Consider the following 20,611-nt stretch of genomic DNA (forward strand, 5'->3'; position numbering starts at 1 on the left):
CAATATCCACCACTTTAAACATAAACTGAAACTGCACTTTGAAACACTGAACGGACATACAAATCAAAAAGCTGCGTCAATTATGGATATTTACAACACCCTAAACCCCTTTTTCATAATTTTAAAGAGTATTTATACCCCTTTTGTTCTGAGTTATTCTTGGTATTATCCTTTTTATAACATCTTGATAAAGGAAGTTCAGAAAAAAACAGACTATGAACTGAGACATCAACAAAATATTTAATGTATGATAATACATCGCAATATCTGTCACAATAATGTTTTTTTTCTTTTTGCATGTTGTGATAATACAGACGGCAAAATCACTGTTAATTATAACCAGAAGAAAACAAACAAACATTGCATATTACTACTAAATTATGGGATCTGTTACATTAAGAAGTGAAAACTACAAACACTTCCTTTGGTATGAATCTTGGTATCTTATCTTCTCTCATCTCAAAGTGAGTCTGTCTGCAGAAAACGACATCATTCCCCTAAGTAGGGTTGACAGGACAGATGATCAGAGGGGCAGAGTTTTCACCATCCTGATTTGCACAGGGAGAGAAGAATGGGTGGAGTTTTCCAGTGAAGGAGCAGCCAGTATAGGTGTAGATAAGAGCTGCAGCATCAACATCATAAAAGGAGACCAGACCCTCGTCATAATCTACAAACACCCCCACCTTCTCAGGCTTCGACTTCTGAGGGAGAGGGACCAATGACCCAGTAAGAGAATGGGAGATAATTTCATTCATCAAACCTATTGTCCAGTAACCATTCTGAGGGCTAACACTGAGTAACTGCTTTCTGTTGGCTGACTCTCTGACAACTCCTAAACCCCATTTAGTTTTCCCTTTCACCTGAACCTCAAAGTAAAATCTTCCTGAAGAAACAAACTGCTTCCCCAAGACACAGAGACCAAGAGAAAATCTCTTTGGGCTTTCTGGGAGATTCTTCCTCACAGCACCATCACGTACTTGTTTCCCATCTTCAGACAGGATGAGTCGGGGATGTGCTGTATCAGGATCAAGTGTGACGTCCACTGCAGACTGCTGGACTGTCTTTAACTCAAACTTTGTGAGAAGCTTCTTCATCTCATTTTTGAACATCTCCACCAACTGATCAACAGTTGTCCTCACAGTCCCCTCATATGAAGGAGGACAGACTTTGACCTGTGTCCAGTTCTTGGTGGGTGGAGCAGCATCCAGGGATGGAAAATTCTGGACGAGGTTAAGATGGTCTTCTGAGAATAAGACCTGCACCAGCTCAGAGCTTCTCTTCTTCAGCTCAGAGATTTCCTGTTCCAGCTCTTTGATGAAGCCTTCAGCCTGTTTCTCTGTCATTCTGTGCTTTTCTTCAGTCGACTCAATAACTTTGGCCTGGTTTCTCTCAATAGCCTCCTTCAGCTCGGTGAAGACATGATTTCTGATTGCTATCTCTCTGTCTGCATTTTTCCTGCTGATGCTGACTGAATCTTTGAACTCTTGAATCTTGAGTCGTCTCTCCTCGATCATCTGCTGAATTTCATCCTCTGTCCATCCAAGCTTGGCCAAGTTTCTTTCATATTCTTCTTTTAGAGGAACAACATCATGTGACTTGTGATCCAAAACTGTGCAGAGCATGCAGACACACATCTGGTCGGTCTTACAGAACAGCTCCAGCAGTTTATCGTGCTTCGTACACATCCTGCCTTCCAGGTTCTCCACAGGGTCAATCAGCTGATGTCTTTTCAGGCCTGATGCTGTCAGATGAGGCTCCAGGTGAGTCTCACAGTAGGAGACCAGACACACCAGGCAGGACTTCAGGGCCTTCACTTTGGTTCCAGTGCAGACGTCACAGGGAACGTCTCCTGGTTCAGCAGCTTGTTGCTCTGAGCTGCTGGCTCTCTGTTGAGCTGACTGTCTGAAGTGAGAAACCATCTCAGAGACAAAAGTATTGACCTGCAGCTCAGGTCTTGTGTAGAAAATCTTTTTACAGTTGGGACACTGATAGTGGGCATTAATATTCCAGTGTGTAGTGATGCAGTTCTTGCAGAAGTTGTGTCCACATGGTGTGCTGACTGGATCAGTGAACACATCCAGACAGATGGAGCACAGAAACTGATCTTCAGACAGTGAACTGCTGGCAGCAGCCATATCTAAACAATGAGAGCAACAATGAAAGTGTGAAAAAGCAAAACTAGAATGACAGAAATCTTGATTATTTGTTTATAAAATATAAAAGTATAATAACCTCAATGTTATGAGTCTTCTTTATAACATACAGCTACAGTCCACATAAGTAAAAGTCTAATTTAATAAGTCTTGTTCTTAAATGAAAAGGTGACACACCCTGTGTGAGCACAGTGCAGGTATGTGGTAATGCTGGTTGTTTAAACACAGTAGATATGATCAGCTGTACTCACCAATGTGCAGAAACTCTGTTGTGTAGTTTGGAAAAACCCTGCAAACTTAGTTTACCATAATTTATCTTTAACAGCAAACAGCAAGACGTGTCTCAACCGTAGTACTCCTGTTGACATTCAGTTTCCTTTCAGGAGTCTGACGTTTAAACTCACGCCTTGCTTTTGCTCCGCCCCTTGTTCCAGCTTTGTTGGTGACTTTTTTCTGTTTTCAGCTGAGCAACCTTTGGCATGAGACACCTGTAACAGGCAGCAAAGCACAGGAAGCGGTTCACAGTTCATGAAGTCATTTCAATCACATTAAATTAAATGTCTTTTCCCCAATTTTAACTCTGCTGTGAGAACAGAGCCAAAGAATTGTAAAATTCTGCAGACAGACAACTATGGAGACATTTCACCATCAGCAGAGAAACCAGAGACCAAACAGACTGATGAAACATATATTTAACTCACGTTATTTGATGTTCAGCCCAGCTGTCGTCTCTGTCATGGAGATGAAGTGTCCACATCATATAATGTCTCATTACACTTGTTGCTGTAGTGGTTCTTCTCTCCTCTTCAACCTGCTGCTAGCTTACACGTGAGCTAGCATCATTAGCATCACCGGGAACAAGCTAACTCTCCTGTTAGCTTCCTCTAAAAAACTGTTGTTAACTTTTCCTTGTTTGTTGTGAGGTCACAATATGACTGGCTTCACAGTTAACTTCAGGGTTTCTTTTCCAGACACTTGTCCATTCTGTGTTTCGCAGCAGTTTGACACTGACCGCATTTACGTGCTGTTTATTTATTAATCACATATTGTTAGGCCCAATTCCAATCCGGCCCCTAAAGACTCAAGCCCTGAACCCTCACTGACTTAACTGACGTCAGCTGTAAGTGATTGAGTGTGAGAGTCTGAAAGGGCTCCGGATGCTACAAATAGGAATGGGACAGCACTTATCCCCCTCTCTACAAAATGTTGTTAACATTGGCGGCTCTGGGCGTGATCATTTATCGGTTATTGTCAGCATATATTCCACACTCAAAGAATATATATCTATATATATCTAGATATCTAGATAGATAGATAGCTCGATCGATCTATATATATATTCTTTGTGTGTGGAATATAACCACTGGTATTCCTCTGACTTCATGTGTGTTTATGTACCATCTTAAATCCTTGTTAATGTAATGTTTCATTGTTTATCTATCTATTTTTTCACTCTCCTTCCATAACGTTAATGTTTGCATATCTGCCGACCGTGTTACTTCCGGTGTTCCGAGGGCAACCCCTGTATTTGACGTCACAACACTATGAACTGTGGGTAATTTCCTTACCGTAAGTCCGCATCGATGTTGACCTACGGTAAGGGGGCATAAAGGGCTCACTCACTGACTCACTGACTTGACAATTTGACAATGGGACAGCCCTCACACACTCACGCACTTCACATGAACGCGCCTCTAAGTCAGTGAGTCTGTAAGGGATCGGATTGGAATTGGGACCTCGTAGGGTGCAATACCACGTTTGACCACACAGGCTAGCTGATATTTACCAGCAGTTAGCAGGGGGGCGCTGTTTCGCTCATCTGAGGAAAGTCATGAAAAGTGAAAAAGAGACTGTTTCTATAAAGAGGAGGTGACAAATGAGACAGGCTGGAAAATTCTTCTGGATTGATGTTTAACATGTTTTTGGAATGTTGTGTAGAACTAAGGTCATTAAAACATAAAAGACATGTTGTTTTTGTTGTGTAAAACATGATCTGTCAAAATTTTAAATCTGTTTGATGGTTTTTGATCCATGAATGCAAATAGTCTGAAAGAAAGCCCAATATCCACCACGTTAAACATGAACTGAAACTGCACTTTGAAACACTAAAATAACAAATCAAAAAGCTACGTCAATTATGGATATTTACAACACCTTAAAACCCTTTTTTCATAATTTCAAAGAATATTTGTACCCCTTTTGTTCTGAGTTATTCTTGGTATAATTCTTTTTAAGACGACTTAATGAAGGAAGTTCAGAAAAAAACAGATACTATGAACTGAGACAACCACAAAATATTTAATGTATGATAATATGACAAATAAAATTCTAGAATCTTATTTAAATGACAATGAAAGCTATTTGAAAAGCAGGGAAGTCTTACTTGCCTTGGTTTCTTACAAAAAGGAAACAGTACAAAATAATAAGTATAGAAAAAAAAAGCTAACAGAATCAGTGCTCTCCTTTATTCATACGTCATTTCACACAGATTCAACTCTGGTTCTTCCCACTGGTTTGATCCGCCACAGAGAGGCACAATAATCCCACTTTTCTAACTCATAAATATTTTCTATTATTCAAACACCCTAGGAATGAGAGATCCAGCATGTATAACAGATATCTAGACAGCACACATGTATTCACCACAGCAGACATATGCACAGACAGATAACACTGTTGATGCTCTGTCATCAAAAAAAGTTGCATTTGAAAAAAATGTCATTATCTATGTTCAAAATAAGGTAACTCCCAAGCTTGGTCTGATGTAATGTTTTGATGTTTAAAGACAGGTTTAAAACTTAAACTACTTGTTTTCAAATGATAGTGTTACAGTAGAAAGTAGAAATGGGATGTTTATTAAAGGTCTCCACAATTAACCAAAATACACTGCTCAAGAAAATTAATTAAGGGAACACTTACATCAAACATCAGATCTGCAACTGCATGAATTTCCGTCTGTCTTAAGAAAGTTCCTCTCACCTCATCTCAAAGTCAGTCTTTTTGCGGAACATGACATGTCATTCCACTAAGTAGGGTGGACAGGACAGATGATCAGAGGGGCAGACGTTTTACCACCCTGATTTGCACAGAGAAGAAAGACTGGGTGGAGTTTTTCAGTGAAGGAGCAGCCAATATGTGCATCGATAAGAGCTGCAGCATTAACGTCATAAAAGGAGACCAGACCCTCGTCATAATCTACAAACACCCCCACCTTCTCAGGCTTCAATGTCAGAAAGAGAGGGACGAAGGTCTCAGTAAAAGAATGGTAGAAATTTCCTTTCCTTGAATGCATTGTCCAGTAACCGTTCTTAGGGCTTACACTGAGTAGCCCCTTTCTGTTGACTGACTCTGCAGCAACTCCTAAACCCCAATCAGGCTTTCCTTTCACCTGAACCTCAAAGTAAAATCTTCCTGAAGAAACAAACTGCTTCCCCAAGACACAGAGACTGTGAGAAAATCTCTCTGGGTTATGTCGGAGATCCTTCCACACAGTACCGTCACGTACTTGTTTCCCATCTTCAGACAGGATGAGTCGGGGATGTGCTGTATCAGGATCAAGTGTGACGTCCACTGCATACTGCTGGACCGTCTTCAACTCAGACTCCTTGAGAAACTTCTTGACCTGTTTTTTGACCATCTTCACCAACTGATCAACAGTTGTCCCCACAGTCCCCTCATATGAAGGGGAATAGACTCTGACTTCTGTCCAGTTCTTGGTGGGTGGAGCAGCATGCAGGGATGAAAAGTTCTGGACGAGGTTAAGGTGGTCTTCTAAGAGTAAGAGCTGTTCCAGCTCAGAGCTTCTCTTCTTCAGCTCAGAGATTTCCTGTTCCATCTCTTTGATAAAGCCTTCAGCCTGTTGCTCTGTCATTCTGTGCTTTTCTTCAGCTGTCTTAATAAGTTTGGCCTGGTGTCTCTCAATAGCCTCCTTCAGCTTGGTGAAGACATGATTTCTGATTGCTATCTCTCTGTCTGCAATTGCCCTGCTGATGCTGACTGAATCTTTGAACTCTTGGATCTTTAACTGTCGCATCTTGATCATCTGCTCAATTGTAGCCCTTGTCTTACCCAGCTTGGCCAAGTTTCTTTCATATTGTTCTTTAAGAGGCACAACATCATGTGACTTGTGGTTCAAAACAGAGCAGAGCATGCAGACACACCTCTGATCAGGCTTACAGAACAGTTCCAGAGGTTTCTTGTGCTTCCTACACATCCTGCCTTCCAGGTTCTTCACAGGGTCAATCAGCTGATGTCTTTTCAGGCCTAATGCTGTCAGATGAGGCTCCAGGTGAGTCTCACAGTAGGAGACCAGACACACCAGGCAGGACTTCAGGGCCTTCACTTTGGGTCCAGTGCAGACGTCACAGGGAACGTCTCCTGGTTCAGCAGCTTGTTGCTCTGAGCTGCTGGCTCTCTGTTGAGCTGACTGTCTGAAGTGAGAAACCATCTCAGAGACAAAAGTATTGACCTGCAGCTCAGGTCTTGTGTCGAAACCCTTATTACAGTTGGGACACTGATAGGTAACATCAATATTCCAGTGTGTAGTGATGCAGTTCTTGCAGAAGTTGTGTCCACATGGTGTGCTGACTGGATCAGTGAACACATCCAGACAGATGGAGCACAGAAACTGATCTTCAGACAGTGAACTGCTGGCAGCAGCCATATCTAAACAATGAGAGCAACAATGAAAGTGTGAAAAAGCAAAACTAGAATGACAGAATTCTTGATTATCTGTTTGAAAATATCAAAGTATGAATACTACAATGTTATGAGTCTTCTTTATACCATATAGCTACAGTCCACATAAGTAAAAGTTTCATTTAACAAGTCTTGTTCTTAAATGAAAAGGTGACACACCCTGTGTGAGCACAGTGCAGATATGTGGTAATGCTGGTTGTTTAAACACAGTAGAAATGATCAGCTGTACTCACCAGCGTGCAGAGACTCTGCTGTGTATGTTGGAAAGACTCTGGGAGCTTAGTTCCCTATATTATATCTTCAAAGACAAACAGCAAGACGTGTCTCAACTACAATTCCCCCGTCGATTTTACTAACTTTTAGTTTCCTTGAAGGAGTCGGACTTTGAAGTCTTGTTGTTTTCCTGTCTTGTTGTAGCTCCGCCTCCTTTCAACTCTATTGGAGCCAAGTACAGGAAGCTGTATACAGCCACCCTGTAATTATTGCAGACTTTTTTTTGAGTCATATTTGTTTTGAAACACGATTCTGTAGCAGCATTGTAGCATGTAGCATTCTAGAGCATACATTGACAAACAGACAACAAATGAGGTCAGTCTATGAAATACAGGAGCATACTGTATTCTTTTTTACACATTTTGACTTGTTATAGCAGGAAAAGCAAAGTGCTGGTGTCATCATTAACAACAAAGACAGCTCAGTTTATTCACGTGTCTCAGTAAGCCATGTGCAGGAAGTGCTGCTTCCTGTTGTAGAGTGAGTGACTAACAGACAGCTACTTGACAGAGACAGCAAACTAGCTTGACGACACGGCATAAAGCAAGTATGATGCTGAATATATCAAACTGTGTGGACCTTGAACTAATCAGGAAGGAGAAACCTGGACCCGTGGCTGGATCAGTTGGGAACCACTGCTTTAAAATAATGAGGTCACACAGGTTTGAATGAATCCACAGGGTCAGAGATGTGTGACCATAAAAAGAAGGATATTTTTTGACAAAAATTAACCAACAATATGCAAACTTAAAACTAAAATGTCATGGACACTAGGATTTAGCAATAAACTAATAACTGATAATAACTGATAATAACAAGCACTTAGGCAGGAGAATTTAGGGAAGTGAGATTAGAGCTGGGGCTGACCACAGGTGGCTGAGAATCAAAAAAGGGGGAAGCGGTCCGCAAACTTACGACCTGTGACTCTGCACACCAATGCAAAAAACAAATCGTGAGAAACACCACCACCACCAGGTGATTGGACTGCCACCCTACGCCCACAGCAAAGGAGGGTGATTGAAACCCTGCCATGAGGTGCTATGGATGCTAAGAAAAACACAAAGGTCAATATGTATAAAACTCACCCACATTCATTCACACATTCACTCACACTCAATTGACCAGTGCTACAAAACCCCAAACCTTAATATAAATGTACATAATTACATGAATTTTACATTTAATTCCAACTAAGGCCAAAAGCAGTGTAATGGAAAATTAACATTATACATATGTATATATATATATATATACATATGTATATATATATATATATATATATATATATATATATATATATATATATATATATATATATACACACATATGTATATATATACAGTACAGGCCAAAAGTTTGGACACACCTTCTCATTCAATGCGTTTTCTTTATTTTCATGACTATTTACATTGTAGATTCTCACTGAAGGCATCAAAACTATGAATGAACACATGTGGAGTTATGTACTTAACAAAAAAAGGTGAAATAACTGAAAACATGTTTTATATTCTAGTTTCTTCAAAATAGCCACCCTTTGCTCTGATTACTGCTTTGCACACTCTTGGCATTCTCTCCATGAGCTTCAAGAGGTAGTCACCTGAAATGGTTTCCACTTCACAGGTGTGCCTTATCAGGGTTAATTAGTGGAATTTCTTGCTTTATCAATGGGGTTGGGACCATCAGTTGTGTTGTGCAGAAGTCAGGTTAATACACAGCCGACAGCCCTATTGGACAACTGTTAAAATTCATATTATGGCAAGAACCAATCAGCTAACTAAAGAAAAACCAGTGGCCATCATTACTTTAAGAAATGAAGGTCAGTCAGTCCGGAAAATTGCAAAAACTTTAAATGTGTTCCCAAGTGGAGTCGCAAAAACCATCAAGCGCTACAACGAAACTGGCACACATGAGGACCGACCCAGGAAAGGAAGACCAAGAGTCACCTCTGCTTCTGAGGATAAGTTCATCCGAGTCACCAGCCTCAGAAATCGCAAGTTAACAGCAGCTCAGATCAGAGACCAGATGAATGCCACACAGAGTTCTAGCAGCAGACCCATCTCTAGAACAACTGTTAAGAGGAGACTGCGCCAATCAGGCCTTCATGGTCAAATAGCTGCTAGGAAACCACTGCTAAGGAGAGGCAACAAGCAGAAGAGATTTGTTTGGGCCAAGAAACACAAGGAATGGACATTAGACCAGTGGAAATCTGTGCTTTGGTCTGATGAGTCCAAATTTGAGATCTTTGGTTCCAACCGCCGTGTCTTTGTGAGACGCAGAAAAGGTGAACGGATGGATTCCACATGCCTGGTTCCCACTGTGAAGCATGGAGGAGGAGGTGTGATGGTGTGGGGGTGTTTTGCTGGTGACACTGTTGGGGATTTATTCAAAATTGAAGGCACACTGAACCAGCATGGCTACCACAGCATCCTGCAGCGACATGCCATCCCATCCGGTTTGCGTTTAGTTGGACCATCATTTATTTTTCAACAGGACAATGACCCCAAACACACCTCCAGGCTGTGTAAGGGCTATTTGACCAAGAAGGAGAGTGATGGAGTGCTGCGGCAGATGACCTGGCCTCCACAGTCACCGGACCTGAACCCAATCGAGATGGTTTGGGGTGAGCTGGACCGCAGAGTGAAGGCAAAGGGGCCAACAAGTGCTAAACACCTCTGGGAACTCCTTCAAGACTGTTGGAAAACCATTTCAGGTGACTACCTCTTGAAGCTCATGGAGAGAATGCCAAGAGTGTGCAAAGCAGTAATCAGAGCAAAGGGTGGCTATTTTGAAGAAACTAGAATATAAAACATGTTTTCAGTTATTTCACCTTTTTTTGTTAAGTACATAACTCCACATGTGTTCATTCATAGTTTTGATGCCTTCAGTGAGAATCTACAATGTAAATAGTCATGAAAATAAAGAAAACGCATTGAATGAGAAGGTGTGTCCAAACTTTTGGCCTGTACTGTATATATATATATATATATACATATACACAGTAAAGCAGTATACATTCATTACAATAAAAGATATAGGGCAGCAAGCCCAGCCTTTGGTGGGCGGAGAGCCGACACTTGTGGCTGAGGAGCTTGTCAAAGACCTGAACAGCCAAAACACCAAAGCAGCCACGACACAGGAGATAGAGCTGTGAGCCAAAAGAGCCAGAAACACTGAATGCCACAACAGCTGCAGATATTAGGGTGTGGTGGCCCGGTGACACACCACACACTAAACTGCAGCCTAAAAACAGGACCAAATGAATGCCATCCATAGTTTTGGTAATCATACATTTTTTTAGGGTTAGTCTACTTCCTGGAGTGATTTGACACATAGATACCAATGAGCCAAGGCACAGCCTCACAGAAGACAGGAGGGTGTGAGCAGCAAAGGTCTGCGGCTCCATCACACTGCAGCAATAAAGCATAATGATAATCAGCTGTGATAATCAGCTGTGATAATCAGCTGGGAGCCGTGTGACAGACAAGATGGAGAAAAGGCAGACAACACAACTACCTGTATGGATGAGGAGGGTGCCAAAAGTGTGCCAGGCCACACTGTCGCCCACGCCAAACAAAGGCTCCACCGTGCCAGGCTGCAGCCACCACCACAGGGAGATCAGATGGAGAGGAAGGAGAGAGGTGGAGGCGTGGCCACCCACCTGGATATAAAGGTGCCCACAGTGTCGCCCAGCACTCAGTGTGCCATGCAGTAGCAGGAAGGGAGATAACTGATATACATTTATAAATACTGTATCTTTGTCTTTCCAAAGAATGATGTTTTTATTTATGAGAGTCTTAACTATATCATATTAAGGTTTCAGAAGTGTATGTTAATTTCAAGCCTTTTAAAATACACATTTTGACCCATGTCCTTGACCTTTATGTTTACATCAAAAAGTATTATTGGATGTATTAAAATCATGACTAACAAAGTCCTACCTACATACTTGGCTTAATAAAAACCTATGAGGCCTACAATACACTCATTATTTATTATTGCTAATGATTCATTATACAGCATACGCAGACATACGGGCAGACAGATAATATGGCTGTTGCTCTGACACAAGGAGGTCATGTTTGAAATTTTACAAACTTTTTAAAATAATGACATGAGAAGTTCTTTTTTTAACCATAGACATCCACCATTTAATACATATCACCCAAAAAAAGTTGTATTTGAAAAATTATCTATGTTCTTTTTTAAATAAAAATTGATTAAAACTGATAGAACACGTAGGCTAAAGGCATGAAGGTCACCTGCTGTTTGATTTCAATTTTAATCAGTTTTTAAAAATCACAGCAAAACACACCCAAGCTGGGCCTGATGTGATGATCTGAAATTTCAGAACAGGTTTAACACTTAGATTACACGACATTATACAAGATCAATAAAACCACTTCAGGTCATAGTGTTGCAGTAGAAAGTAGCAATGGGATGTGTAATAAAGGTCTCCACTATTAATCAAAATATTACCAAAATCTCATTATTGCCAAGTGCAATATTCAAACCACAGGAGCTGCAATTTTTGGATAAAGGTAAAATGTGTCACAACGTACCATTATAAATGAACTAGTTTTCCAGAGATCCCCGAGCCTACAAATCATATTCCAGACATAAGGAAACATGCTTGTTTGGTACAGATCCCAGCAAAAATCATCATCGTTATATTTTTCAATATATATATATGTATATTTATGAAAAATGAACTCCAAAAATGACCATTCCCATTAAAATTGTGACCCATATTGCAATCGCAATACCTGTCAAAATAAGTTTTTTTTTTCTTTTTTGCATATTGTGATAATAAAAACGGTAAAATCACTGTTAATTATAACCAGAAAAAAACAAACACTGTATATTACTACTAAATTATGGGATTTGTTAAATTAAGAAGTGGAAACTGCAAAACTTTCCTTTGGTATTAAGAAAGTTCGATCTTATCTCATCTCATCTCAAACTCAGTCAGTTTGCAGAAAATGACATGTAATTCCCCTAAGTAGGGTTGACAGGACAGATGATCAGAGGGGCAGAGTTTTCACCATCCTGATTTGCACAGGGAGAGAAGAATGGGTGGAGTTTTCCAGTGAAGGAGCAGCCAGTATAGGTGTAGATAAGAGCTGCAGCATCAACATCATAAAAGGAGACCAGACCCTCGTCATAATCTACAAACACCCCCACCTTCTCAGGCTTTGACTTCTGAGGGAGAGGGACCAATGACCCAGTAAGAGAATGGGAGATAATTTCATTCATCAAACCTATTGTCCAGTAACCATTCTGAGGGCTAACACTGAATAACTGCTTTCTGTTGGCTGACTCTCTGGCAACTCCTAAACCCCATTTAGTTTTCCCTTTCACCTGAACCTCAAAGTAAAATCTTCCTGAAGAAACAAACTGTTTCCCCAAGACACAGAGACCATGAGAAAATCTCTTTGGGGTTTCTGGGAGATCCTTCCACACAGCACCATCATGTACTTGTTTCCCATCTTCAGACAGGATGAGTCGGGGATGTGCTGTATCAGGATCAAGTGTGACGTCCACTGCAGACTGCTGGACCGTCTTTAACTCAATGTTTGTGAGAAGCTTCTTCATCTCATTTTTGAACATCTCCACCAACTGATCAACAGTTGTCCTCACAGTCCCCTCATATGAAGGTGGACAGACTTTGACCTGTGTCCAGTTCTTGGTGGGTGGAGCAGCATCCAGAGATGGAAAATTCTGGACGAGGTTAAGGTGGTCTTCTGAGAATAAGACCTGCACCAGCTCAGAGCTTCTCTTCTTCAGCTCAGAGATTTCCTGTTCCAGCTCTTTGATGAAGCCTTCAGCCTGTTTCTCTGTCATTCTGTGCTTTTCTTCAGTCGACTCAATAACTTTGGCCTGGTTTCTCTCAATAGCCTCCTTCAGCTCGGTGAAGACATGATTGCAGTTTGCTATCTCTCTGTCTGCATTTTTCCTGCTGATGCTGACTGAATCTTTGAACTCTTGGATCTTGAGTCGTCTCTCCTCGATCATCTGCTGAATTTCATCCTCTGTCCATCCAAGCTTGGCCAAGTTTCTTTCATATTCTTCTTTTAGAGGAACAACATCATGTGACTTGTGATCCAAAACTGTGCAGAGCATGCAGACACACATCTGGTCGGTCTTACAGAACAGCTCCAGCAGTTTATCGTGCTTCGTACACATCCTGCCTTCCAGGTTCTCCACAGGGTCGATCAGCTGATGTCTTTTCAGGCCTGACGCTGTCAGATGAGGCTCCAGGTGAGTCTCACAGTAGGAGACCAGACACACCAGGCAGGACTTCAGGGCCTTCACTTTGGTTCCAGTGCAGACGTCACAGGGAACGTCTCCTGGTTCAGCAGCTTGTTGCTCTGAGCTGCTGGCTCTCTGTTGAGCTGACTGTCTGAAGTGAGAAACCATCTCAGAGACAAAAATATTGACCTGCAGCTCAGGTCTTGTGTAGAAAATCTTTTTACAGTTGGGACACTGATAGGGGACATTAATATTCCAGTGTTCAGTGATGCAGTTCTTGCAGAAGTTGTGTCCACATGGTGTGCTGACTGGATCAGTGAACACATCCAGACAGATGGAGCACAGAAACTGATCTTCAGACAGTGAACTGCTGGCAGCAGCCATATCTAAACAATGAGAGCAACAATGAAAGTGTGAAAAAGCAAAACTAGAATGACAGAAATCTTGATTATTTGTTTATAAAATATAAAAGTATAATAACCTCAATGTTATGAGTCTTCTTTATAACATACAGCTACAGTCCACATAAGTAAAAGTCTCATTTAATAAGTCTTGTTCTTAAATGAAAAGGTGACACACCCTGTGTGAGCACAGTGCAGGTATGTGGTAATGCTGGTTGTTTAAACACAGTAGATATGATCAGCTGTACTCACCAATGTGCAGAAACTCTGTTGTGTAGTTTGGAAAAACCCTGCAAACTTAGTTTACCATAATTTATCTTTAACAGCAAACAGCAAGACGTGTCTCAACCGTAGTACTCCTGTTGACATTCAGTTTCCTTTCAGGAGTCTGACGTTTAAACTCACGCCTTGCTTTTGCTCCGCCCCTTGTTCCAGCTTTGTTGGTGACTTTTTTCTGTTTTCAGCTGAGCAACCTTTGGCATGAGACACCTGTAACAGGCAGCAAAGCACAGGAAGCGGTTCACAGTTCATGAAGTCATTTCAATCACATTAAATTAAATGTCTTTTCCCCAATTTTAACTCTGCTGTGAGAACAGAGCCAAAGAATTGTAAAATTCTGCAGACAGACAACTATGGAGACATTTCACCATCAGCGGAGAAACCAGAGACCAAACAGACTGATGAAACATATATTTAACTCACGTTATTTGATGTTCAGCCCAGCTGTCGTCTCTGTCATGGAGATGAAGTGTCCACATCATATAATGTCTCATTACACTTGTTGCTGTAGTGGTTCTTCTCTCCTCTTCAACCTGCTGCTAGCTTACACGTGAGCTAGCATCATTAGCATCACCGGGAACAAGCTAACTCTCCTGTTAGCTTCCTCTAAAAAACTGTTGTTAACTTTTCCTTGTTTGTTGTGAGGTCACAATATGACTGGCTTCACAGTTAACTTCAGGGTTTCTTTTCCAGACACTTGTCCATTCTGTGTTTCGCAGCAGTTTGACACTGACCGCATTTACGTGCTGTTTATTTATTAATCACATATTGTTAGGCCCAATTCCAATCCGGCCCCTAAAGACTCAAGCCCTGAACCCTCACTGACTTAACTGACGTCAGCTGTAAGTGATTGAGTGTGAGAGTCTGAAAGGGCTCCGGATGCTACAAATAGGAATGGGACAGCACTTATCCCCCTCTCTACAAAATGTTGTTAACATTGGCGGCTCTGGGCGTGATCATTTATCGGTTATTGTCAGCATATATTCCACACTCAAAGAATATATATCTATATATATCTAGATATCTAGATAGATAGATAGCTCGATCGATCTATATATATATTCTTTGTGTGTGGAATATAACCACTGGTATTCCTCTGACTTCATGTGTGTTTATGTACCATCTTAAATCCTTGTTAATGTAATGTTTCATTGTTTATCTATCTATTTTTTCACTCTCCTTCCATAACGTTAATGTTTGCATATCTGCCGACCGTGTTACTTCCGGTGTTCCGAGGGCAACCCCTGTATTTGACGTCACAACACTATGAACTGTGGGTAATTTCCTTACCGTAAGTCCGCATCGATGTTGACCTACGGTAAGGGGGCATAAAGGGCTCACTCACTGACTCACTGACTTGACAATTTGACAATGGGACAGCCCTCACACACTCACGCACTTCACATGAACGCGCCTCTAAGTCAGTGAGTCTGTAAGGGATCGGATTGGAATTGGGACCTCGTAGGGTGCAATACCACGTTTGACCACACAGGCTAGCTGATATTTACCAGCAGTTAGCAGGGGGGCGCTGTTTCGCTCATCTGAGGAAAGTCATGAAAAGTGAAAAAGAGACTGTTTCTATAAAGAGGAGGTGACAAATGAGACAGGCTGGAAAATTCTTCTGGATTGATGTTTAACATGTTTTTGGAATGTTGTGTAGAACTAAGGTCATTAAAACATAAAAGACATGTTGTTTTTGTTGTGTAAAACATGATCTGTCAAAATTTTAAATCTGTTTGATGGTTTTTGATCCATGAATGCAAATAGTCTGAAAGAAAGCCCAATATCCACCACGTTAAACATGAACTGAAACTGCACTTTGAAACACTAAAATAACAAATCAAAAAGCTACGTCAATTATGGATATTTACAACACCTTAAAACCCTTTTTTCATAATTTCAAAGAATATTTGTACCCCTTTTGTTCTGAGTTATTCTTGGTATAATTCTTTTTAAGACGACTTAATGAAGGAAGTTCAGAAAAAAACAGATACTATGAACTGAGACAACCACAAAATATTTAATGTATGATAATATGACAAATAAAATTCTAGAATCTTATTTAAATGACAATGAAAGCTATTTGAAAAGCAGGGAAGTCTTACTTGCCTTGGTTTCTTACAAAAAGGAAACAGTACAAAATAATAAGTATAGAAAAAAAAAGCTAACAGAATCAGTGCTCTCCTTTATTCATACGTCATTTCACACAGATTCAACTCTGGTTCTTCCCACTGGTTTGATCCGCCACAGAGAGGCACAATAATCCCACTTTTCTAACTCATAAATATTTTCTATTATTCAAACACCCTAGGAATGAGAGATGCAGCATGTATAACAGATATCTAGACAGCACACATGTATTCACCACAGCAGACATATGCACAGACAGATAACACTGTTGATGCTCTGTCATCAAAAAAAGTTGCATTTGAAAAAAATGTCATTATCTATGTTCAAAATAAGGTAACTCCCAAGCTTGGTCTGATGTAATGTTTTGATGTTTAAAGACAGGTTTAAAACTTAAACTACTTGTTTTCAAATGATAGTGTTACAGTAGAAAGTAGAAATGGGATGTTTATTAAAGGTCTCCACAATTAACCAAAATACACTGCTCAAGAAAATTAATTAAGGGAACACTTACATCAAATATCAGATCTGCAACTGCATGAATTTCCGTCTGTCTTAAGAAAGTTCCTCTCACCTCATCTCAAAGTCAGTCTTTTTGCGGAACATGACATGTCATTCCACTAAGTAGGGTGGACAGGACAGATGATCAGAGGGGCAGACGTTTTACCACCCTGATTTGCACAGAGAAGAAAGACTGGGTGGAGTTTTTCAGTGAAGGAGCAGCCAATATGGGCATCGATAAGAGCTGCAGCATTAACGTCATAAAAGGAGACCAGACCCTCGTCATAATCTACAAACACCCCCACCTTCTCAGGCTTCAATGTCAGAAAGAGAGGGACGAAGGTCTCAGTAAAAGAATGGTAGAAATTTCCTTTCCTTGAATGCATTGTCCAGTAACCGTTCTTAGGGCTTACACTGAGTAGCCCCTTTCTGTTGACTGACTCTGCAGCAACTCCTAAACCCCAATCAGGCTTTCCTTTCACCTGAACCTCAAAGTAAAATCTTCCTGAAGAAACAAACTGCTTCCCCAAGACACAGAGACTGTGAGAAAATCTCTCTGGGTTATGTCGGAGATCCTTCCACACAGTACCGTCACGTACTTGTTTCCCATCTTCAGACAGGATGAGTCGGGGATGTGCTGTATCAGGATCAAGTGTGACGTCCACTGCATACTGCTGGACCGTCTTCAACTCAGACTCCTTGAGAAACTTCTTGACCTGTTTTTTGACCATCTTCACCAACTGAGCAACAGTTGTCCCCACAGTCCCCTCATATGAAGGGGAATAGACTCTGACTTCTGTCCAGTTCTTGGTGGGTGGAGCAGCATGCAGGGATGAAAAGTTCTGGACGAGGTTAAGGTGGTCTTCTAAGAGTAAGAGCTGTTCCAGCTCAGAGCTTCTCTTCTTCAGCTCAGAGATTTCCTGTTCCATCTCTTTGATAAAGCCTTCAGCCTGTTTCTCTATCATTCTGTGCTTTTCTTCAGCTGTCTTAATAAGTTTGGCCTGGTGTCTCTCAATAGCCTCCTTCAGCTTGGTGAAGACATGATTTCTGATTGCTATCTCTCTGTCTGCAATTGCCCTGCTGATGCTGACTGAATCTTTGAACTCTTGGATCTTTAACTGTCGCATCTTGATCATCTGCTCAATTGTAGCCCTTGTCTTACCCAGCTTGGCCAAGTTTCTTTCATATTGTTCTTTAAGAGGCACAACATCATGTGACTTGTGGTTCAAAACAGAGCAGAGCATGCAGACACACCTCTGATCAGGCTTACAGAACAGTTCCAGAGGTTTCTTGTGCTTCCTACACATCCTGCCTTCCAGGTTCTCCACAGGGTCGATCAGCTGATGTCTTTTCAGGCCTAATGCTGTCAGATGAGGCTCCAGGTGAGTCTCACAGTAGGAGACCAGACACACCAGGCAGGACTTCAGGGCCTTCACTTTGGGTCCAGTGCAGACGTCACAGGGAACGTCTCCTGGTTCAGCAGCTTGTTGCTCTGAGCTGCTGGCTCTCTGTTGAGCTGACTGTCTGAAGTGAGAAACCATCTCAGAGACAAAAGTATTGACCTGCAGCTCAGGTCTTGTGTCAAAAACCTTATTACAGTTGGGACACTGATAGGTAACATCAATATTCCAGTGTGTAGTGATGCAGTTCTTGCAGAAGTTGTGTCCACATGGTGTGCTGACTGGATCAGTGAACACATCCAGACAGATGGAGCACAGAAACTGATCTTCAGACAGTGAACTGCTGGCAGCAGCCATATCTAAACAATGAGAGCAACAATGAAAGTGTGAAAAAGCAAAACTAGAATGACAGAATTCTTGATTATCTGTTTGAAAATATCAAAGTATGAATACTACAATGTTATGAGTCTTCTTTATACCATATAGCTACAGTCCACATAAGTAAAAGTTTCATTTAACAAGTCTTGTTCTTAAATGAAAAGGTGACGCAGCCTGTGTGAGCACAGTGCAGGTATGTGGTAATGCTGGTTGTTTAAACACAGTAGAAATGATCAGCTGTACTCACCAGCGTGCAGAGACTCTGCTGTGTATGTTGGAAAGACTCTGGGAGCTTAGTTCCCTATATTATATCTTCAAAGACAAACAGCAAGACGTGTCTCAACTACAATTCCCCCGTCGATTTTACTAACTTTTAGTTTCCTTGAAGGAGTCGGACTTTGAAGTCTTGTTGTTTTCCTGTCTTGTTGTAGCTCCGCCTCCTTTCAACTCTATTGGAGCCAAGTACAGGAAGCTGTATACAGCCACCCTGTAATTATTGCAGACTTTTTTTTGAGTCATATTTGTTTTGAAACACGATTCTGTAGCAGCATTGTAGCATGTAGCATTCTAGAGCATACATTGACAAACAGACAACAAATGAGGTCAGTCTATGAAATACAGGAGCATACTGTATTCTTTTTTACACATTTTGACTTGTTATAGCAGGAAAAGCAAAGTGCTGGTGTCATCATTAACAACAAAGACAGCTCAGTTTATTCATGTGCAGGAAGTGCTGCTTCCTGTTGTAGAGTGAGTGACTAACAGACAGCTACTTGACAGAGACAGCAAACTAGCTTGACGACACGGCATAAAGCAAGTATGATGCTGAATATATCAAACTGTGTGGACCTTGAACTAATCAGGAAGGAGAAACCTGGACCCGTGGCTGGATCAGTTGGGAACCACTGCTTTAAAATAATGAGGTCACACAGGTTTGAATGAATCCACAGGGTCAGAGATGTGTGACCATAAAAAGAAGGATATTTTTTGACAAAAATTAACCAACAATATGCAAACTTAAAACTAAAATGTCATGGACACTAGGATTTAGCAATAAACTAATAACTGATAATAACTGATAATAACAAGCACTTAGGCAGGAGAATTTAGGGAAGTGAGATCAGAGCTGGGGCTGACCACAGGTGGCTGAGAATCAAAAAAGGGGGAAGCGGTCCGCAAACTTACGACCTGTGACTCTGCACACCAATGCAAAAAACAAATCGTGAGAAACACCACCACCACCAGGTGATTGGACTGCCACCCTACGCCCACAGCAAAGGAGGGTGATTGAAACCCTGCCATGAGGTGCTATGGATCATCCTGGTGAAAAAACACAAGAAAAACACAAAGGTCAATATGTATAAAACTCACCCACATTCATTCACACATTCACTCACACTCAATTGACCAGTGCTACAAAACCCCAAACCTTAATATAAATGTACATAATTACATGAATTTTACATTTAATTCCAACTAAGGCCAAAAGCAGTGTAATGGAAAATTAACATTATACATATGTATATATATATATATACATATGTATATATATATATATATATATATATATATATATATATATATATATATATATATATATATATATACACACATATGTATATATATACAGTACAGGCCAAAAGTTTGGACACACCTTCTCATTCAATGCGTTTTCTTTATTTTCATGACTATTTACATTGTAGATTCTCACTGAAGGCATCAAAACTATGAATGAACACATGTGGAGTTATGTACTTAACAAAAAAAGGTGAAATAACTGAAAACATGTTTTATATTCTAGTTTCTTCAAAATAGCCACCCTTTGCTCTGATTACTGCTTTGCACACTCTTGGCATTCTCTCCATGAGCTTCAAGAGGTAGTCACCTGAAATGGTTTCCACTTCACAGGTGTGCCTTATCAGGGTTAATTAGTGGAATTTCTTGCTTTATCAGTGGGGTTGGGACCATCAGTTGTGTTGTGCAGAAGTCAGGTTAATACACAGCCGACAGCCCTATTGGACAACTGTTAAAATTCATATTATGGCAAGAACCAATCAGCTAACTAAAGAAAAACGAGTGGCCATCATTACTTTAAGAAATGAAGGTCAGTCAGTCCGGAAAATTGCAAAAACTTTAAATGTGTCCCCAAGTG

General features: G+C 40.8%; 4 protein-coding genes across 6 annotated transcripts; all 4 read right to left on the minus strand.

The window, feature by feature from the left end:
* Positions 1–218: 218 nt before the first annotated feature.
* LOC144467030 (E3 ubiquitin-protein ligase TRIM21-like) lies at positions 219–4,298 on the minus strand. 2 transcript variants are annotated; one of them, XM_078175275.1, is made up of 3 exons: positions 2,855–4,298; positions 2,405–2,641; positions 219–2,137 (listed from the first exon to the last, which is right to left on the minus strand). In XM_078175275.1, exon 3 carries the CDS (start codon positions 2,133–2,135, stop codon positions 498–500), a length of 1,638 nt encoding a protein of 545 aa, XP_078031401.1. In that variant the 5' UTR covers positions 2,136–2,137; positions 2,405–2,641; positions 2,855–4,298; the 3' UTR covers positions 219–497. The 2 variants fall into 2 exon arrangements, with proteins under 2 accessions (XP_078031401.1, XP_078031402.1); XM_078175276.1 differs by having other exon boundaries at positions 2,233–2,641.
* A 134-nt stretch (positions 4,299–4,432) lies between these two features.
* LOC144467029 (E3 ubiquitin-protein ligase TRIM39-like) lies at positions 4,433–8,312 on the minus strand. Its single transcript, XM_078175274.1, has 2 exons — positions 7,085–8,312; positions 4,433–6,818 (listed from the first exon to the last, which is right to left on the minus strand). Exon 2 carries the CDS (start codon positions 6,814–6,816, stop codon positions 5,179–5,181), a length of 1,638 nt encoding a protein of 545 aa, XP_078031400.1. The 5' UTR covers positions 6,817–6,818; positions 7,085–8,312; the 3' UTR covers positions 4,433–5,178.
* Positions 8,313–11,700: 3,388 nt separating this feature from the next.
* On the minus strand, positions 11,701–15,952 carry LOC144467033 (E3 ubiquitin-protein ligase TRIM21-like). Of its 2 annotated transcripts, none has more exons than XM_078175279.1 (3): positions 14,477–15,952; positions 13,855–14,263; positions 11,701–13,759 (listed from the first exon to the last, which is right to left on the minus strand). In XM_078175279.1, the coding sequence occupies exon 3, from the start codon at positions 13,755–13,757 to the stop codon at positions 12,120–12,122; it is 1,638 nt and encodes a 545-aa protein (XP_078031405.1). In that variant the 5' UTR covers positions 13,758–13,759; positions 13,855–14,263; positions 14,477–15,952; the 3' UTR covers positions 11,701–12,119. The 2 variants fall into 2 exon arrangements, with proteins under 2 accessions (XP_078031405.1, XP_078031404.1); XM_078175278.1 differs by having other exon boundaries at positions 14,027–14,263; positions 14,477–15,950.
* Positions 15,953–16,054: 102 nt separating this feature from the next.
* LOC144467032 (E3 ubiquitin-protein ligase TRIM39-like) lies at positions 16,055–19,940 on the minus strand. Its single transcript, XM_078175277.1, has 2 exons — positions 18,707–19,940; positions 16,055–18,440 (listed from the first exon to the last, which is right to left on the minus strand). The coding sequence occupies exon 2, from the start codon at positions 18,436–18,438 to the stop codon at positions 16,801–16,803; it is 1,638 nt and encodes a 545-aa protein (XP_078031403.1). The 5' UTR covers positions 18,439–18,440; positions 18,707–19,940; the 3' UTR covers positions 16,055–16,800.
* Between the last annotated feature and the right edge of the window lie 671 nt (positions 19,941–20,611).

The sequence above is a fragment of the Epinephelus lanceolatus genome, chromosome 15, assembly GCF_041903045.1.
Source record: "Epinephelus lanceolatus isolate andai-2023 chromosome 15, ASM4190304v1, whole genome shotgun sequence".
Taxonomy (NCBI): domain Eukaryota; kingdom Metazoa; phylum Chordata; class Actinopteri; order Perciformes; family Serranidae; genus Epinephelus; species Epinephelus lanceolatus.